Source organism: Mustela nigripes, chromosome 5 (genome assembly GCF_022355385.1).
Source record: "Mustela nigripes isolate SB6536 chromosome 5, MUSNIG.SB6536, whole genome shotgun sequence".
Classification (NCBI taxonomy): Eukaryota; Metazoa; Chordata; class Mammalia; order Carnivora; family Mustelidae; genus Mustela; species Mustela nigripes.
The window spans coordinates 110,232,761-110,253,392 of record NC_081561.1 but is presented as its reverse complement, the minus strand read 5'-3'; the positions used below and the strand labels follow the sequence as shown (position 1 = coordinate 110,253,392).

The following is a 20,632-nucleotide window of genomic DNA, read 5'->3' as shown; positions in this document are numbered from 1 at the left end:
ATGTTTTGGGGCGCCTGGGTGGCTCAGACGTTTAAGCATCTGCCTTTGGTTCAGGTCATGATCTCATGGTCCTGAGAGCGAGTGCTACGTCGGGCTCCCTGCTCAGTGGGGAGCCTGCTTCTCCCTCTGCCTGCCTCTCTCTCTCTCTCTCTCTCTCTCTATATATATATATATATGACGAATAAATAATTAAAATCTTTTTTAAAATAATAAAAATTTAAAAATAAAGTCCTATGTTTTCAGTCCAGATTTTAATTATTCCAGATTAAAATTGATCAGATATGAAGCCACAGTAAAAATTACATCCATAAGGGTCCAAGTTACCTTGGGTAAAAGTTAGCAGAAATAACAGAAAGCAGAAGTAAGCCCTCAAATATTAAGACTCCAGATATTTGGAATTATCAATATGAAATATAAAGTAAATATGCTTATATAATTTACCCCCAAAAAGGAATTAAAGTGTGCAAGGAATAAACTATACAAAATGACCAAAAGAACAAAATACATTTAAGAATAATTAAAAATTTAAACTAGCAGATCTGAAATAGGTGACAAGAGAATTGGGGAGCTGTGAGATATATCTGTAACTACCCAGAATGCAACACAAACAAATAAATAAATGAGAAAAACAATAGGTTAAGGAACACAGGGAAAGGAAAGACAGGACTAACAGCACAGAACTCCAGTAAAAGAAAATAAGATGGAGAGAGTTTATGACTCAGATTACAGGCACCTGGATGGTTCAATAGGTTAGGCCTCTGCCTTCCACTCAGGTCATGATCTCAGGGTCCTGGGATCGAGCCCTGCATCAGGCTCTCTGTTCAGCAAGGAGCCTGCTTTCCTCTCTCTCTCTCCCTGCCTCTCTGCCTACTTGTGACCTCTCTCTCTTTCTGCCAAGTAAATAAATGAAATATTTTTAAAAAGAGAAAGAGAGATTGGCCAGGAATTTTCTGGACAAAGGTATGTTTTCTAAACAGGATAAATGAAGTCTACCCTCTGACACACCTTAGTGAAGCTACAGAAGAGCAAAAACAAAAGGGAGATTTTTAAATCAGCTGATCAGAAAAGAGATTATCTACAAAGTATTGACAGACTGAAGTACAGTTTCCAGCACCATTAGCTAAATCTGGAAAACTGGAATCATAACTTCACAGAGCTGAGAGAAAATAGTGTACCTGCCCTAAATTACTTTCTAAGGAGAAGGGTGGGAGTTAAAGATGTTTTGAAACAAAACCTGAGAGAATTCACTATAAATGGACCTTAATTGAAGGTAGTTGGGATAGAAAGAAAATGGTTATGTAGGACAAGTATAAGATTCAAGAAGGAATGGTGAAACAAAATAAGTAAAAATAAATTAAATAAATGTTGGCTATGTAAAACCAAAAATATCTTTTGTGTGTAAGAGAAGGTGGTTGAAAGGGATTCAAAATAAAGAATTATTTCTTTATAGAAAACAAGTCTTTCAGCTTTTTAGGTAATGATATAGAGAGTGTTTTACACATTTAAATGTTTAACTTTTGAGTAAGGTAATAAAACTGTCTTTTACTTTCATAGTTATTTTACACTTTTATTTTATTTTATTTTATTTTATTTTATTTTATTTTATTTTATTTTTAGATTTTATTTATTTGAGAGAGAGACAGTGAGAGCGAGCATGAGCGAGGAGAAGGTCAGAGGGAGAAGCAGACTCCCCATGGAGCTGGGAGCCCGATGCGGGACTCGATCCTGGGATTCCAGGATCATGACCTGAGCCGAAGGCAGTCGTCCAACCATCTGAGCCACTCAGGCATCCCTCTTTTACACTTTTAAAATGCTTTATATTGATTTCAGTTTTTATAGGAATAATAAGTTACATTGGGATATAAAAAAACCTAAAACTCTGAGTATCAGTTTCTTTAAAGGAATCCTAATAGCTGGGAATATTAGTTAAAACCAGCTTCTGTAGCTAATACTGGGCCTATCACAAGAGAAATTTATTGCTCATGCATGTGAAATCCAAAAGAGGGGTTCCTGTTTGGCAAATGATCTTCCATATTGTCATCCAAGGACCCAGTTAAGCTCCCTCCGTTTTGTACTTCTGCCGTCATCCAGGACTTTGGGAACTTAAGCATTCAGCCAGCAGATAAACAGAATGGAGATCCCATATGAGAGGTTTTTTGAACAAGGTCTGGAAGTGACCCTCCCACTACCTACGTATCAGTGGCCACAACCCAGTCTTAGGTATAATTACCTACAGTAGAAGTTGGGAAATGTCTTGTATGCCCCAGAGGAAGAAGGGGATGGCTTTTATGAGCGATGGCCAGTCCCAGTCACCCGGAGTATTTACTGCTCTAACCACTGGTTAGAACCACTCACGGCTCTTTGCCAGTTAAACGTCCCAAAGGCTCTAACAGTCACCATCCAGTTCACCATCCGGATGAACAGCTCAGGATGACATGCAGTCCTCCCCCTGGTCTGGATGTGGCCTTCCATAGTTTGGAAACAAATGAATTGAAAGGACAAGTTGTCTGTCACTTCTCTCTCTCCCCATTCACCCAATACATAATAACTAAAAGATGGGACAATCAGTAAAACTTTCCACTGGGGAAAGGGAAGCATGGAGGCATACAGTAGTTCCTAGTCTCTAGGGGTGAAGTCTTGGCATTGTCTGGTCCCTCTGCCCTGGATTTGTTAGAGAGGTCTTGATCAGACCTTTGGCCCTTGAAAAGGAACTCCATTATCCATTGCTCATGATTCCAAGCTTCACCCTTTGTGGGTTCCCCCTTGTGCATTCTTTATACCATGCCAGATGTGGGTATTGGTGTATACTCTCCTCCAAAGCTGTACAGATTTCCCAGCTGCACACTGGTTATGAAAATCTGGGCTCCTGAGGATTGTTGTAAGACTCAAAATAATCAAAAGTCTTATTTAGAAATTTGTGGTTCATTTGACAGTATTAATTTCCTCAAGAGTAGGCTTATGATCACCCTGGTTCCAGTCAATTTCATACGCCTGTGACTATTACCAGAATTCTTTCTTAGGCAAAATATTGAACCTGGTTTATTTGATTTCTGGCCACATTGCCTTTTCTTAATGGAACGTTTTAATTAAACTATTACGTTCAGGTGGAAGTGCTTTCTCTTAATTTGTTCTTTGTTGCAGTATTGAGTCTTAAGGGCTTTTGTCAGTCTTATTTCCTGCTATTTGGAGTTTAGAAGCAGTCAGCTTTTCCAGTCCTTCAAGGCCACAGATTATCATAGGAGACAATTTTTACAAAATGTTTTGCCATGTCATTACATGGATCTGTATCATTCCAGCTTCCAGTTTTAGCTTTCTTGCTGCCTGTTGCTAAGCTAATATCAAATATATTAGATTTTTGTTATAGCAGCATCCACTTCTATACCAGTTTCTTATATCAGTTAGAGTTGCACTGTTAACAGTAGGTAAGCTCTGAAATCTCATGGTTTTACAAAATACAAGTTTGTTTTTTTTTTCACTCATGTGAAGTCCAAAATGAAATAGTGAGTTTCTCATGTGGTGGCTCAGGATCCCAGGCTCCTTGTAGCTCAAAATCCTCTGCACTCCATGGCATATGAGGAAAGGAAAAGGAATATATATATGTGAGAGATTTTTATGGCCAAGCTTAAAAGGGAAGTACATCACTTCCACCTACAGCCCATTGGCTTGAAAAACACTGCAGTAGGTAAATTGAATTTAGGGGGCAAGTGACTTAGAAAAGTGTTGATATCCATTTACTTCCATTTTAGAACACATAATGTTGACCTACTAGAACTTTTTTAAATGCATATTTTATTTTGGCCCAGAGAGATGTATAGTCAGGAAAGATTATGAAGATAGAGATGAAGACATCAAAATGTGGATCTAGCAATCTCCCTGAGAACTAGGTTAAGGTAATTTATTTTTTGCTAATATTCCTCTGAACCAATGAGCTATTAGAGTGACCAAGAAGTGTTTGACAAAAGTTGATGACATTTTGCTTAACCATTTCTATTACCACAAATGCCTCCTCTTTTATTGTAGATAATCAAGTGTTGGTCTTACAACCTTTGTTTTTGTTGTTTTGTAAACAGCTTGCTGCTGGTTGCAGGCGGGACAGTATTAAAAATCTGTGACTTTGGTACAGCCTGTGACATTCAGACTCATATGACCAATAACAAGGGGAGTGCTGCTTGGATGGCACCTGAGGTTTTTGAAGGTAAATAACAAAAGCATGTCGTGATTGATAATCTGCCTTCTCTGTACATCCAGAGTGTGTTTATGGCTTTACCCTGTTTCAGTGGTTTTATTTCTGCACAATACATACTGGAAAGGATATACAGTTGACCCTTGAACAACATAGAAGTTATTGGTGCTAACCATCCTGTGCAGTTGGAAATCCACATGTAACTTTTGACTCCCCCAAGCTTAAATACTTAAAGACAACTATTGACCATGAGCATTAGTGACAAAATAAACAGCCTTTTAACACACATTTATGTATGTATTATATTCTATATTCTTACACAAAAATAAACTGAAAAAAGAAAGTATTATTAAGAAAACAGTAAGGGAACTACATTTATAGTAGTTCTGTATTTCTCAAAAAAAAAAAATCACATTTAAGTAGACCTCTGCAATTCATACAAGTATTCACAGGTCAACTGTATTAAAGTCTAAGAGGCAGTAAATAAATACAGCTCTAGATCTTAAATCTCATAGCAAGATTTGTGTTGTCTAGCAGTGACCTATGTAAGTTCAAGTATATGTACATTTAAGCCTCATGTTCATATTCCACCTACTGCAACTATAAAACGTGCCTATTTTTAACCTGAAAATCAGTATTCAGGGTGCTTTCATGGTTATTTGCAGGCATGTATAGAGCAGGGCAACATTTTGAGTCGTCCAAAATATGTCCCCAGCTAAGTAGAAAGACAACACACTGCCTTCTGATTTCGGCTCTTATATTGTGTCATGTTAATGATCTGCTTAGTGCTGTGTTTTTTTCATTTTTATGCGCTTTTTGTTGGTGATTTCGCTGTTTAAGATGGCCTCCAAGAGCAGCATTGAAGTGCTTTCTAGTGGTTCTAAGTATAACAAGGCTGTGATATGTCTTAACAGAGAAATATGCTAGCTAATCTTTATTCAGACAGGAGTTATAGTGCTGTTCCATGAGGTTAATGTTAATGAACTCACATATATATTAAATAAGGTGTCTTTAACAGAAACCCATATGAAACAAGGTTATATACTGATCAGTGACATTAGGAGGTTCACGGGAACCTAACCCTGATTGCCCCCATGAGCAAATGACTCAGCTTTCACTAGTCCAGTCTTCACAGAAACTTTATAGAACATAAACACCAAGAATAACAAGAATCAGCTGTACTTTGCATTGATTTTCTAGCAATTAAAAACTGACAGTCTCAGTGAACATGCCTTAAAAGGATTGCAAGTAATTTGGTAGAAATATGATACTGAGAAAGACTAGTAAAGGATGAGATGTTTAATTTCTTTTACATCTCTGTATTTCACTCAAGTTCTAAAAGAACAATCCATAAATTCCATAATACCTTTCTGTATGAAAACATCAAGTTATCTTTTAAATGAGAAAAGTTGAACTGAAGATGTGTGATTTGTGTGTTAGAAAGTATGTCCATTAAATTCAGACATGTTCAGTAATCAGATTCTGATTATGGCTTATGTCTTTTATTTTTGATGAATTCAAAGTTTGTTTCTTTGTTTTTAGCCACCTGAGAGAAAGAGAAATTTGCCGTGCAGTTGGTCTCTTGAGTGGAACTGTTTTGCCATAAAATTCAGTTAAAAAGTGAATGAACCAGCAGATGTTAAATTGTACAAAATTAAATAGTGCTTCCTGTTTTTAAGTTCATATACAGAATACATTGATTTAAAACTATACAATGTTTTAAAATATTTTATTTATTTGTTTGATAAGAGGGTGTGTCAAGCAGAGGGAGAGGTAAAATCAGGCTCTCCATGGAGCAGGGAGCCCTGTATGGGGCTCGATCCCAGGACCATGGGATTGTGACCTGAGCTGAAGGCAGAAGCTTAACTGACTGAGCCATATAGGCACCCCTGAAACAATTCATTTAAAATGCTTTTCTGTGAGATCAGATCACAAAGTATTACTGTAATGTGAAGAGCAAAAAGACTTACTTATACCAGAGGCCAGAAATAATTCAGAGTAATAAAGTTCATACTGTAAGGCTATAGTGATTTCTTCATTTCTGAAAGATGTCAGTCCCTATTACCCAAATTAGACTTTAATATTTTAGTGCTTACAGTGTACTTCTTAGTGCATGTGTGGTACTATAGTCATTCTTACATGGATTTTAGGGGTTTGGGCAGGTTTTTTTGCTGTTTATTTTGTTAATTGGCCCAGTTTAGTGATCCTATAAATTTTGTAGCATAATCTGCTTACTATAAATTTGTTATCCATCATTTTCACTGCTTACAACTTTAAAGTTTGCAAATTAAGAATTTTGTCTTGCCAGATATTGAAAAGAAAGTTTTATCATTTAATTAGAAATTTCTTCTGCTATGATAGTAGAGTAATGAATGGGGTAGGAAAATTTAAGAATGAAATTAAATTCTTAAAATGAAAGAAAGGAGGGGTGCCTTTGCTCAGTGGGTTAAAGCCTCTGCCTTCAGCTCAGGTCATGATCTCAGGGTCCTGGGATCGAGCCCCGCATGGGGCTCTCGGCTCGGCAGGGAGCCTGCTTCCTTTCCTCTCTCTCTGCCTGTCTCTCTGCCTACTTGTGATCTCTGTCTATGAAATAAATACATAAAATCTTAAAAAAAAAAATGAAAGGAAAGTACAAATGTCTTATACTCTGCCCCACAGAAAGTGAAAGTGAATAAATAAAAGACAAATCCTGTGGCTCTCCATGAAAAGGTAGAAAATGACCACCTTTCTAAAGTGGATTTTTTTAGTGCATCATTAATATTCAGTTCATAAATAAATGTTTTGTTGCAGAGACTTAAGTTACTTAAGAAATTAAGAAAGTAATTTCTCAGCTATACATGCAGCATCCTCCTGTTTTTGTACATAGCGCTCATTCTTAAAAATTTATGAAAGCAGTTGTTCCAGTAAGTCATGTGAAAAAGAGTCTTGAAATTATACCACCTTTTTCTTTAGGTAGCAATTACAGTGAAAAATGTGATGTCTTCAGCTGGGGTATTATCCTTTGGGAAGTGATAACACGTCGGAAACCCTTTGATGAGATTGGTGGCCCAGCTTTCCGTATCATGTGGGCTGTTCATAACGGTTCGTAAAAAGAAATTTTTCTTTTATATATTTTGTATATTTTCTTTCTGGACAATTGTATCTACCCCAAAGAAGACCATTTACCTCTAACATTAAAATGTCCAATTCTTTGTTACCAGAATACTTTGCTGTCATCAGTCTCCTACCCTCCTTCTCACCCCCAGAATCAGGTAGGGCAGTACTGAGAGTGGTCCTGTCCTTTGCCCAAGGCTAAGGAGGTCTGCTGATCCTGCTAATTAAGGAAAGGCCATCAGTAGACAGACAGAGCCCACTACCTAGTTTGGCTTTCTCTAGGGGATAGAGAAACTTCAGATTGGACTCTGTGGAGAAAATAAAACTTAAAAATAAATAAATAAATAAAATCTTTATCAAGGTTAAGGTAATTGAGGAGGTATAGCCTTTTCTCCTGAGGGAGCAAAGAATAATAATAAGAATTGTTACTTCAGCTATTCATAAAAGCAAAACACAAAGTGCTTTACATATGCTTTCTTTTTATCTTCTCATTAATCCTTATAAGGGGAGTATGTTATTGCTTCATTTAACAGTTATACGATTTTACAGAAACCAAGACTTAGAGAGGAAAAGGAAGTTACTCAGGGTCATTAGATTAGTAAAGTATTGCTGGGATCCCCATCCAGATCTTCCTGATTCCCAGTGTCCCTATTTTTAACTTACATTGACTTATGAACTCAGTGTCCTTTATCCCTCCTGCTTTTTTTAGACATGTAGCTGTGATGTTTCTAACCACTGAGGATATTCTTCATTAATCAAGTTATTTCACATTTGATTTGGGAAAATAAACTCTTCATAGAGGGAAATTGCTTAACCTTTTTTATTTTTATATCATTCTCTATTATTTAATTTCTGTCAATTGGTTATAATCATTGTGATTATGGCATTTAAATTTTATTGGCATTTTAGTACACTATTCCACAGATCATAAAAATACCTGCCTAACTAGGTCATTCATAGACTTGTCAAACAGTACCATCATATGAGTAATCCTAAGTGTTCTTTTTAGTTTCCTGTACTGTCTTTCATTTTACTGCCTTTAATGTCATTGTAGAGAAAGCTGGAGCATTGACTAAGACAATGTGTTTTGTTTTTTTATTAATTGTCAGTAAATAATTGACTGTCAGGGAAGTACAGAATAAAAGAACTAGCTTGTTGTTAAAATTACAAAGATTTCATTATATTTGAGGCTTTTTTTCAGTTAGGGACCTTTCTATTAATCTTGGTAATTACACAAAAATTGACAGTTTTCAGTTGGTGAAGTGATGGATTCACAGCAGCCAAAAAGGTCTGGCACTGACAAAAGAGTCATTTAGAGATCAGTGAGTATAACATCATAGTTGATGACTTTTCTGTTATGGAAGGTGATTTTTCAAACACATTTGAAATTTTTATAGTGAATCTGAAAACCTGCCTAGTTCAAGTAAGATTACCTCAAAGCACCCATTAAGCCATTATTACTTGTTAAAAGAACGATGTTTAGAACAAATGAGATATTATTTCTCAGTCTTACTCCTACTGTACTACATATAAAAATTTTAATTTAACTTTGCAAAAGGTGTACCTTCCCCTTCATGAAAATATAATGTAAACCTAATAGATTAAAAAATGTACTTTTATTATTCCAAAATAAATCTTAAATTACAAGATCTATAAAATAAATACTGTATTGGGAGTACATATAAAAAGCTTACACCATTCTTTGGGTAAATCCATTCTTTGGGTAAATCCATTCTTTCTCCCCTTCTAATTTTCAATTATAGGTACTCGACCACCACTGATCAAAAATTTACCTAAGCCCATTGAGAGCCTGATGACTCGTTGTTGGTCTAAAGATCCTTCTCAGCGCCCTTCAATGGAGGAAATTGTGAAAATAATGACTCACTTGATGCGGGTATAATCCTTCTTTTGAGGGGCTTTGGATTTAGGGGAATTTGATATATACTGAGTTTGGGATTTTAAAGTGAAAAAGACATATTGCTGTTTTCTGCTTTATACTTTCCTATATTGTCCAAGTTAGAATGGGCATTTATTACTCATATAATCAGAGGAGAAGACTTATTTTGGGGGGAAAATCTAGTTCTTTATAATGGAAGGGTAGCTTAACTAGATTTCTGAACTTTTTCCTCCTGCTTAATTTAGTGAACAAATGTGTTTGTGTGGGGCCCTGTTGCCTCATCTGTAATCTGAGAAGCTAAATTAGATGTCTTTATACAGGACTTGGTATTTTCTTACTCTAATACTTGACAGACTAAATTTGAAATTTTCTTGAGGATAAATCTTCATCAAGCAGTCTAATTTATGTAAGGCAATATAATGGTTGTATTCCCAGACACATGTATTTCATGATTTTTATCTTTTGGTGTTTCATTACGTATTTTTAGCTTTTCTTGTACCATTAAAAACTTAAACATCTAGGATTTAATAGAAATTTTTAATTTAGAAGAATCCTTTCAAATGATTATCAAAATTTTTTAGTCTATAAGCAGACACTTGAAATTATTTGAATAATTTTAGGCCTCTAGTTTTTGGTACATTAACAAATCTCCCAAGTGGTACTTTGACTTTAAAAGTTCACATACTTATGAAAGTGCCTGAATTTTAGAACAGTAGAATAATTTCTGCTCGGTAGAAGAACCTTTCAGTCTCCTTAAATGTAGACTTCCTAGATGGTCAAAGATTTGTTTATTCTACTGAAAATGATTTAGGCAAACAAAGCTTGAACTAATTTGATTAAAGTTTAACCCATCATATGTGGGTACCAGCTATATGTAGAATTTTAGGCCCTAAGATGTGCTTATAAGAAAACAACTTAGTTTCCATAGTAAGATACCTTAAAGATACCTTAAAACACTGGGATATATAAATTGTTCAGATTGTAATTGTACTTATATCCACTTTGTCTGATTTGAAAAGAACACCTTTCTTTTTTTCCCTGAATTCTAGGTTGTTGTTGTTTTTTTAAGATTTTATTTATTTATTTGACAGAGATCACAAGTAGGCAGAGAGGTGGGGGAAAGCAGGCTCCCTGGTGAGCAGAGAGCCCCATGCAGGGCTCGATCCCAGGACGCTAAGATCATGACCCGAGCCAAAGGCAGAGGCTTTAACCCACTGAACCACCCAGGCACCCCCTGAATTTTAATTTTTGACAAGCAAAATTTCCAATATTGTATGTCCATTTTATAGAGGAACAGCATTAATCTGTCTTTGATATTCAAAATATTCTAAATATTATTCTCTGACATACCAAACTCAGTTGCCAGACTGACAATAATTTTAACAATTTGAAAGTTTGTATCGGTGCTATGAGAACATAAGTACATTTTACCTAATTATGAGGAACGATACTATTATATTTGATATGTTCCTCTGGAAAAATATTGCTGTTTTCTTGAGGAGTATCTAGGCTCTGTGTAAAATAGATACTACTTAAGTACATACACAGCATTGATCACAGTTGAAATTTAAAAGAGTAGCACATTATCATCATCTTTGCAAGTTAACAAACTTAAGGCATATACTGAGTTTAGACCTCTATAAATTCAGTATATGCCATAGGGAAAATAAAGCACCATCTCCGCCACTTTCACCTCCCAGGACAAGGAAATAATTAATGTGTATTCTTCAAGTTAATTCTTACAGTATTTATTTTGTATTAAAGAAATTTTAAATTTTGGTTTCCTTTTTCATATATAGTACTTTCCAGGAGCAGATGAGCCATTACAGTACCCTTGTCAGTATTCAGATGAAGGACAGAGCAACTCTGCTACCAGTACAGGTAAATGGATAGATCGGAAGAATAATAACTTGATTTTTTTTCCTCTGTTCCCATGAAATTATAATCAAGAGGCAATGAATGATGTCTCCATTTGCATTTTAATTTCTTCATTTCATATGATTGACTGCAATTTGGATTTCCAGGTGCATCATTCTTCAGGAAGGTACCCAGATTAAAGAGTTACTAAAGTCTCGCTTCCAAGTCTTAGAATTCTTGTATAGTTAAATATAAAAAGATAGTATATTGTATTGCTGGGAATGTCATTCTTTATTTGAAAAATAATCATTTTTACACAGATATGGGTAAATCAAATAATATTAGAAATCATTGTAAATTTTAAAAACTGCATATTTTTTATCATGAACACTCTTCTTTTTGGTCTTTATAGAAGAGTCTATACAAACTCTTATTTAAGAACTCTTATTTTTAGTTCAAAGTTCCTTAGTTTTCTAAATACAAAGTAGTAGTGGGTTCTGTAGTTTGTGATCATTAGAAGAGACAGTAGAAATAAGTCTCTAACTTAGAAAAACTGTGCTTTTCAAAATATATGGCATTTTAAGCACTTATTAATTTAATTACAACTAAAAGATACATGTGCATATGTACACATATATTTATCCTGTACTTAAAATTTTATTTTTACTGAAAAATAATTTTGCTGATGTTTCCTTCACCTCAAAAATAATTACCTTTATTTTAAGCTGGTTTAATATTTTTCCCAAATTCTATTTTTACTGAAAACCTTTAAGTTGCTCTGAATTCTAAAGTGAACTTCTCTAAAACTCCTTTATTTGTTTCTGCCACCACCTCCAAACTCTGTTCCTGTTTAAGTACTGTGACTTTCAGGCCTTTGACCCTTCCGTCTTTTCACTGAGCCACAGTTCTCTTAGATCCTTCCTTTTATCCTCCCTTCACTTACTTCCAGATAGTTATTATAATTTCTTGTCTTAGGCTTGTTTAACTAAACCACAGATGGTTCAGTCTGACACTCGGCTTGCCATTGCCTGTAACTGTGCAACTGAATGTGGCTAGAGACAGCACGTGTTTACTGTCTTCAAATGCTTTAGTGATAGAGTGATGCTGGACAGTTGTACTATAGTTCAGTCTGTCTCCTCTTGCCTAGATGACTTGATTTTACACTTTAGCCTCACTCCTCAAACTTCAAATACCTCCTCTTCACTCCTCACTTTTAGCTGATCCTATTTGCCTATTTCTTTGAAAAATTGGAATGATCAGAAGATAGCTCCCAGAGGCTCCCCCACTACATCTGCCCACCTACCTATGTATCTGTGCCCATCTGCTCTATGTTCTTTTTGTTACTATGGCTGAGCTCTCCACGCTTCTCACCAGAGGCAAGCTTGTCACCTTGTGCCCTATATCCCATCTGCTCTTTGCAGCAGTTCTTCCCTCAGCCCCTTGTATCACCAGCCTTTCTACTGGAATCATTCCCAGGGCATATATAGTCTGTATTTGCATCCTCTTAGCTTCTCTATTCCTCATTCTCTATTGCCCAGTCTATTGAGGCTTTTATTATACCACTACTCCAGAATTGCTCTTGTCAAGGTCACCATTTGTCTCCACATGACTAAATTGAAATGATTTTCAGATCTCAGCATTTTTTTAAGATTTATTTATTTCAGAGGGAGAGAGGAAGCAAGTGCATCCATAAGCATGGGGGAAAGGCAGAGGGAGACGGGGAGAGAATGTTAAGCAGACTCCCTGAAGAGCACAGAGCCTGACTTGGGGCTCCTTCTCATGATCCTGACATGAACCAAAACCAAGTAGTTGGATGCTTAACCAACTGCACCACCCAAGCGCCCCCAGTTCTCATCTTTTTTTGGCTTTCAGCAACATTTGACACAGTTCATTACTTTCTCCTTCTATGTAGCACTTTCTTTAGTTGGTCTCTTGGATATCATACTAGCCTGGATTTCCATCTTCTATCTCTGGCCACTTTCTTGATAGTTTCCTTTGCTGGTAATTTTATCTTCCCAACCTATTCATGTCAGCATGCCTAGGGCTCAGTCATTAATATTCTTTTGCTTATCTCTCTATACTCGTTTCCTCAGTAGTCTTATCCAGTATTACAGCTCTGTATACCATCTGTTTGCTGATATTTTCTTCCCTCCCTGACCTGAACCTCATACTCCTATATCCAACTCCTCTAATAGGAACTGCGTCTGCAGTTTGGCTCAGGTCATGATCCCGGGGTCCTGGGATCCAGCCCCTAGTTGGGCACCCTGCTTGGCAGGAGGCCTGCTTCTCCCTCTTCCACTCTCCCTGCTTGTTCCCTCTTTCGCTGTTTTTCTCTCTGTCAAAATATATACAAATCTTTAATAAGAACTCAAACTTCCCATTTTCCAAAAACTAAGTTCCTGACATTCCCCTCAAATTTACTTCTCCCGTTGTCTTCCCAACTTTGATTAATGGCTGCTCTGATTTACTAGCTGAGGCTAAGAACCTTATAATCATCCTTGATTTTTAGAAGACTAAACATTTTGGTTCCCTTTTTGTGTTATTCTTAAAATTCATTTAAAATGGGTTTGGATTTCTTCATTGGCTTGAAAAGTCTTATTTTGTTCCTGTTCATGTCTTGTTAGTTTAGAAAAGAGTTTAAGTTTCATATTATTGAATGAAGCCTCTGTATTATTCCCAACCTGTAGTCATAAATATTTCTACTTTCCTAGGCTCATTCATGGACATCGCTTCTACAAATACCAGTAATAAAAGTGACACTAATATGGAGCAAGTTCCTGCCACAAATGATACTATTAAACGCTTAGAATCAAAATTGTTGAAAAATCAGGCAAAGCAACAGGTTTGTTTTGTTACTAAAAGTAAAATTATGTGATGACCTTACTAGTAGTCATAACTTTATACTAACTGAAATTATTTGTTATCTTCCATTATACAAATGCTGAATCTTGTTCCAGAAGCAGACAGATAAGAATAGAGGCATAAAATGAGATTCTCCTACCAGTTATCACTAATCAAATTATTTTCCCTTCTGATGTTTGCTGCCTTTGCCAACAGTGCAGCTCCCTGCCTGTGATGTTCCCTAACTTTAATGGTTATTAATTAAAAATGTAAAAATGCTAAAAAAAAAAAAAAAAAAAAAAAGTAAAATGCTTATTTCTTGGTTATACTACCCAGTTAAAGGAGTTTGCCCTAAGTCTGTCATTTCATATTGTCCAGATATATTTTTGCTATTATTGGTTTTAAAGTATTTTAAGTGATTTCATCCATCTTACCTGTGGCATTTAGGTTAACTAATAATTGTAGCCTTTAACTCCCAACTCCAGTGACTGCCCTTTCCTAAAGGCCCTTTCTGGAGCTTGCTGTCCCTTACCCTTGCAGCTTCCTCTCCCTTAAAACTTCCCTTTTCTTTCAGAACAGAACAGAATCCATTAAGGATCTCAGGTGATATCTTTCTCATCCTAGGCTGCCCAGGATTTTTCAGTTTAAAGAGCTTCAGTAATTCAAATTGACCTATAATTTTAACAGAGTGAATCAGGACGTTTAAGCTTGGGAGCTTCCCGTGGGAGCAGCGTGGAAAGCTTGCCCCCAACCTCCGAGGGCAAAAGGATGAGTGCTGACATGTCTGAAATAGAAGCCAGGATTGCTGCAACCACAGGTAAAAAGGAAATAAAAATCTGAAGAGGAGTAGAAAGAGTAGTTTTCTTTGTTTCAGTAGTGGGAGTATTGGGTTTTTTGTGTCATAAAATTTTTTAAAGCAGGAAATAGGCTTACAAGATACTTTCTAAGCTTCTAGCAGATAATTTATATGTTTTTCTCCAGTTCCAAATAAAGCAGATATGACATGTAAAATTATTTGGATCATAAAATATATTTTTATCAAATGTAATTCTTTCAGCTCGAACATGAACTGAAAATTTAAGTGGAAAATTGAAATTTTGCCAAAACCAGAATGTTTTAGAGGATTTTTAGTGATTCTACTAGAATTTGTGCTGACTTCAAATAATAGCAAATACTTTGTTTTGAAATTAGTAGAAAAATGTACTCTACATCCAAATATGATTTGGCCTTACAATCTGCTCCTCTTCCTTCCAGTAGCAAAAATAGCTAAGTTGGCTGTAGCTAATTCTTTTAATTGCTATATAAAAGATCTTGGTAATTTTATTCAATCTTGGAAAAGCTAGCATTTAAATTACATTTTTTCAGTTCTTAAAAGGATTAATACAAAAGCATTGGTTAGCACAAAAACAATTGCAGTTGACCCTTGAACATCACCCAGGTTCGGGGAATTAACCCGCCATGCATTTGAAAATCCACATGTAGGGTGCCTGCCTGGGTGACTCAGTCATTTGAGTGTCTGACAGGGAGTCTACTTGAGCGCACACTTCCTCTCTCACCCCTCTCCCCCGGCTCATGCTGTCTCCCTACATAAATAAATAAATAAAACCTAATAAAATTAAATAAAGAAATAAATAAATGAAAATCCAGGGGTACCTGGGTGACTCAGTTAAGTGTCTGACTTCAGCTCAGGTCATGATCTGAGGATCAGGGGGTCGAGCCCCATGTGAGGGAAGAGAGACTCAGTGAAGAGCCTGCTTTTCCCTCTCCCTTTGCTCCCCACCCCCTCATGCTCTCGCTCTCATCAAATAAATAAAAATCATTAAAAAAGAAAAAGAAGAAAGAAAGAAAGAAAAAAAAGGAAAGAAAATTCACATGTAACTTTCGACTCTCCCAGAACTTTACTAATATTGACCTGAAGCCTTACCAGTAACAAATAGTTAACACATGTTTTGTATATTATATGTATTTTCTACTGTATTCTTATAGTAAAGTAAACTAGGGAAAAGAACATGTTATTAAGAATATTGTAAGGAAAATAGGAGTGCCTGGGTGTCTTAGTTGGTTGGGTGGGCATCTGCCTTTGGCTCGGGTTATGATTCCAGGGTCCTGGGATCGAGCCCCGCATCTGGCTCCCTCTCCCTCTGCTGCTTCCCCTGCTTGTACTCTTTCTCTCTCTGTCAAACAAATAAATAAAATCTTTTAAAAAAAGAAAAAGAATATTGTAAGGAAAATACATTTACAATACTATATGATATATTTTTTAATCACATATAGTTAGACCCACACAAATGAAACCCATATTGTTCAAGGGTCAATTGTATATGTTTTATTACCTGAGTGAACTTGTAACCTTCTTTCTAACCAGGTTTCAGCTTAGTAATGCTGGCTTAATTTGTTTTCTTTCAGTTCTTCCAGGGGTAGAGGGAAGCTAATTATAAAAGTAAATACATTTCTTTTATGGGAAATGTGGAAATGGAAACAAACAACCAAAAAAACAGTTTTCCATAATTGTCCCACTAAGAAATAAACACTTAACAGTTTTGTGTATTTACCTCTGGTCTTTTAACCATATATGTGTATACATGTGTATTTTCATGTATCATGTATTTTCATACACATTTTGTAATTTAGCTAACCAGGTTGGTTGGTTTGTTTGTTTGTTTAGGTCTTTTTTCTTGTTCATTCGTTTTGTTTTGTTTTCTAAATAGAAAATTCTCCCTTTTGTGTGGAGCTCTTTTCAGAAAGAAGTTTTCCAGAGGACCATCATACTATACTTGTCTTCATCTAATAATGAACACTGATTGTATCAGCATTAGAATCAGCTAGCTGTAACGGAATATTCAGAATAACAGTGTCTTGAACACATAAGCTTTCTTTTTCACACATAAAGAAATTTGAAGGTAGGCTCTAGGATTATTAGGTACCTGAGCTCATCTGTCTCTGGACCACAGTCCTTTTGTGTGGCTTCCATCCTCAAGGTTACTTTGTGCTCCAGAATAGCTATCATAATCGGCAGTCATCACATCCACAGTTTAGGCAGCAAGAAAGGAAAATTAGGGAAAGGCCAAAGGGTCCATGCCCAGACTCTTTCAAGGATCTTTACCAGAAGTTCCCCTTAAAACTTCCATATACATGCCTTCAGCTATAGTAATAGGGTCAAATGGCTACTCGTGGCTGCAAGGGAAAAAAGGATCTGTGATTTTTTATCTGGGAACACTGCTGTCCTGAGTAACTTCAGGGTTCTGTTGCTAAGAAGGAGGGAAGAATAGAGATTGGCAGGGTACTGGCAGTCTTGGCCACACAGAAGATCTTTATAAATGATCAAGTTGAATGAAGCTCACCAGCCACTAACAAGCCTTCCTGGTCTCTGAATCACAGGTGTTTTTCTGTGGAGTGAGGGCATCTCAGTGTAGTGGCAGATGAATAGTGCACACAGTGATAGATCTTCACACTTGGGGAACCTTTTCGCTTGAAGGATATCATTCAAGTTAGAACTGCTAAATAATGATTGCTACTCTAAAAAAAGAAGTGGCGTTATAACGGTTTTTATGTCTTTGCTAGTGTCAATTTTCTAGTCAGGCACTGGTTTATAATTATTCCTTACAGAAGTGATATTTCACTAGCTTAAAAACAACCATATTTAAATTATCCTACCCTCTCTAAATATAGAACAGATGCTGTTGAACATCACTGAATTCTATATAGTTCAGATTTTTTATGATTGTCTTACTTTGAAAAACTCATACTCTCCAGCTTTTAATACTGTTCACATTTAATGGAAAAGCACCTTGAACTTTGGAAAGTACAGTAAATACTCAGTTTAATAGAAGTATATGTAAATATTTATTTACAAAAGCGTAAACATTTCACACTTTAATTCAGTAATTACATTGAATCACAAATTTTACTTTATAGCACACTTCAGGAAACATCTGATTTGAACATCTATTCCTGTGTTTGTGTGATTAAAACAAATATGGCAACTTATTTCTTTTTAACTCCTCTCTCCCTTCCCACTTTCATCCTAGCCCTCCCATCGCTTATCAGTGATTTCACTTAGGTAGTTTGTTTCTGGGAACATGGTTGAAATTTAGCTTTGTTATTACCCTGCAGCTTTGTTTGTCTCTGTCCTTTTTGTTTTCTTTTCCTGCTAATAAAACCAGTATGTGAAACATCTTTATTGATAGTTTATTTCTCCTAAATCATGCCCTTTCTAAGCATGGATAAAAAGTTAGATAGTTCTGCATGCCATTCTGCATGAAGTATTATTAACATAACTATTTGAAAAGTATTCTGTTTTTGTAGTTAATCATTTTCTGTGTTACTGTTTGTGGTTGTTTGCATGTATACTGTATATATATGTTTTTGCAGCCTATTCCAAGCCTAAACGGGGCCACCGTAAAACTGCTTCATTTGGCAACATTCTGGATGTCCCTGAGATCGTCGTATCAGGTATCATAGACCAACTCAGGTGGTCTAATAGCTGTGGGACCGAAATAATGAGCCCTGGTACTTATAAAATGCTTCTTGCTCCAATTCATCTAGGACATAAAAATAGATACCTTGCATGCAGTAACTAGGAAGACAGATTGAAAACTATACATTTATATATACTGAAGCAGACTTGACAGGATACCTTAAATCTCCAAAAAGGAGGTACATAGTAAACCTTTTCCCAGAAGGGAGAATACTAGCCTAGAATTTTACCAGCTTGCTCGCTGCTTTTAAATGAGCAGATGAGCTGAACCAAGACTTTTTTGCGCCCAGCAGAAAGAGGAAACAACTATCTGAAAATATTTGTTGTCCCTTGGCTCCTTTTCTTCCTTATTTTCTACTTTTGGGGTTCCCTCTAGGCTTCCTATCCAAGCCTCTTTCTGTTGGTAGCAAGTGAAATTTGAAGTTAAGAAAAAAGAATTGCTAAATACCATTTTGCCTTAACCTAGAAAATAGAAACAAAATAAAACCAAATGAGATTAGCTACATGGTATCCTGCCAAAGAATCATGGTCAGTTCTGATTCTTACATGCTATCAAGAGAATCTTCTTGCAAATTTCATGTTTTTATACCTAACTCACACATGGTACTTCAGCATCTCAAATTGGTAAATTTCTTTTATTTGTTATGGTAATAATTTCATAGATGAATCTAAATGACCACATTTGACAGAAACTTAAATGGCATATGTAACCTTCATTATTGGTTAATATATGTCATCATAATTATCATTTATTTCTCCATCTGCTTTGGGTTTTCCTCCACCTCTTCCCCAAAAAGAAATATACAATTTCCCCCACACATATTCATGGGCATGATTTGGGTAAATTCCTCAGCACTCTATACACTGCCTGTAAGTGTGCTTTTAGCATAGTATTGTATCATAGTTGAAAACCTAGAGGTCATTTTCTCCTCTAGTAAAATGAAAAACAAAATAGAAACCATGTCTTTGTTACTTACTACTGATGATATCAGCAGTTATCTGACACAGTGCCTCACACATAGTGTTTAATAAATATGTGCCTATTAAATAAACAAACTGTTACTGACTTCCCATGGCTAGGAACTAGGATACTTACAAAATCTTTATAAATTATAAGTTATAAATATGCATAAAACATAAAGAATACAATTCTTAGGCATTCTGTCTATATAAAACCATTTTATATTAAAGTAATTTTTATTCTCTCAAAGTGCTTTTATTCTGTAACACCATCACTATTGCTGTTCAGAGAAAAGAGTTTACCCATTTCTCACATAGTATTTTCATTTATTGAGTCATGGCCTGCTTGCAGAATTAACAGAGTACTTGAGATCATTTTACCTCTGTACTGAAAGGTACAGTGTTTAAGGGAATAATGTTTTGACTATAGAAGTGGGAACACTTAAACATGCATACTATTAAGCTGTGATTACTTTAAATGTTTGAGTGAATCAGTAGAATTTAGAATTTGGCAGTATAATCTTAAGCCATGTCTTATGAATAAGCATTAAGAACACATACACACACATGCATTGAATGATATAGCCAGTACTGTACAAAATAATGAGGGAGAAAAAAGAGAATAGTCTTAATGGTTCTTGACCAGGATGAATTTGCCCTCCAGGGGATATTTGGCAACATCTGGAAACATGTTTGGTTGTCACAAGTGGCAGGTGCATATATGGTAAGCAGGACCCTGGGACACTGCTGAACATCCTACAGTGTACCAGATAATCTTCCAAAAGCCAAGAATTACTCAGCCTAAAACGTCAACAGTGCCAATGCTGAGAAACTGCTTCAATACTCTTGTGTGGCCTGTAAAGTAGTTTAGAGTACACCATCCTAATTGACCTCTACAACAGTCTTATAAGTGGGTTACCAGATTAAATTACAGCTCTTTTAGGAAAGAGGAACTCAGATCTAACGGGTTTTGAGTGGTTTTCCCAGAGGCACATAGCCAGGATCCCAACCTAGATCTGACTCCAAATCACATCCATTTTCTCCTCTTTTGTTTGAGTCAGAGAAGACAGTATTTCTGCCTTGCTCCTGTTTAGTGTTCACATTAGAGAGAGCTCTTTGACCAGCAGACCCTTTTTTGACACTGAGTCCTTGTTGGAGTCAGGAAACCTTACGTCTGCTCTTAATTGCCAGAGCAACAGTGCTGTTCAAATAGAGATGGTATTCAGTAACACATTTTATTAAATATTCTTGGTGACTTCCCCCACCCTAGATAATCCAAACATTAATCAGTTTTGCTTTCTTTAATAAAAGAATACAAGCACTG

General features: G+C 36.0%; 1 protein-coding gene across 2 annotated transcripts in view; it reads left to right on the top strand.

Moving 5' to 3' along the window:
* Window positions 1-20,632, top strand: part of MAP3K7 (mitogen-activated protein kinase kinase kinase 7) — a 75,463-nt gene that overhangs the window by 24,564 nt on the left and 30,267 nt on the right. Inside the window, exons 6-12 of one of the 2 annotated variants that reach the window (XM_059401072.1) lie at window positions 4,071-4,195; window positions 7,136-7,264; window positions 9,040-9,170; window positions 10,973-11,054; window positions 13,742-13,872; window positions 14,559-14,688; window positions 18,243-18,323. In XM_059401072.1, the coding sequence (XP_059257055.1) occupies window positions 4,071-4,195; window positions 7,136-7,264; window positions 9,040-9,170; window positions 10,973-11,054; window positions 13,742-13,872; window positions 14,559-14,688; window positions 18,243-18,323 (809 nt within the window). The remainder of the gene's footprint in view (window positions 1-4,070; window positions 4,196-7,135; window positions 7,265-9,039; window positions 9,171-10,972; window positions 11,055-13,741; window positions 13,873-14,558; window positions 14,689-18,242; window positions 18,324-20,632) is intronic. The other variant, XM_059401073.1, reaches the window with a different exon arrangement.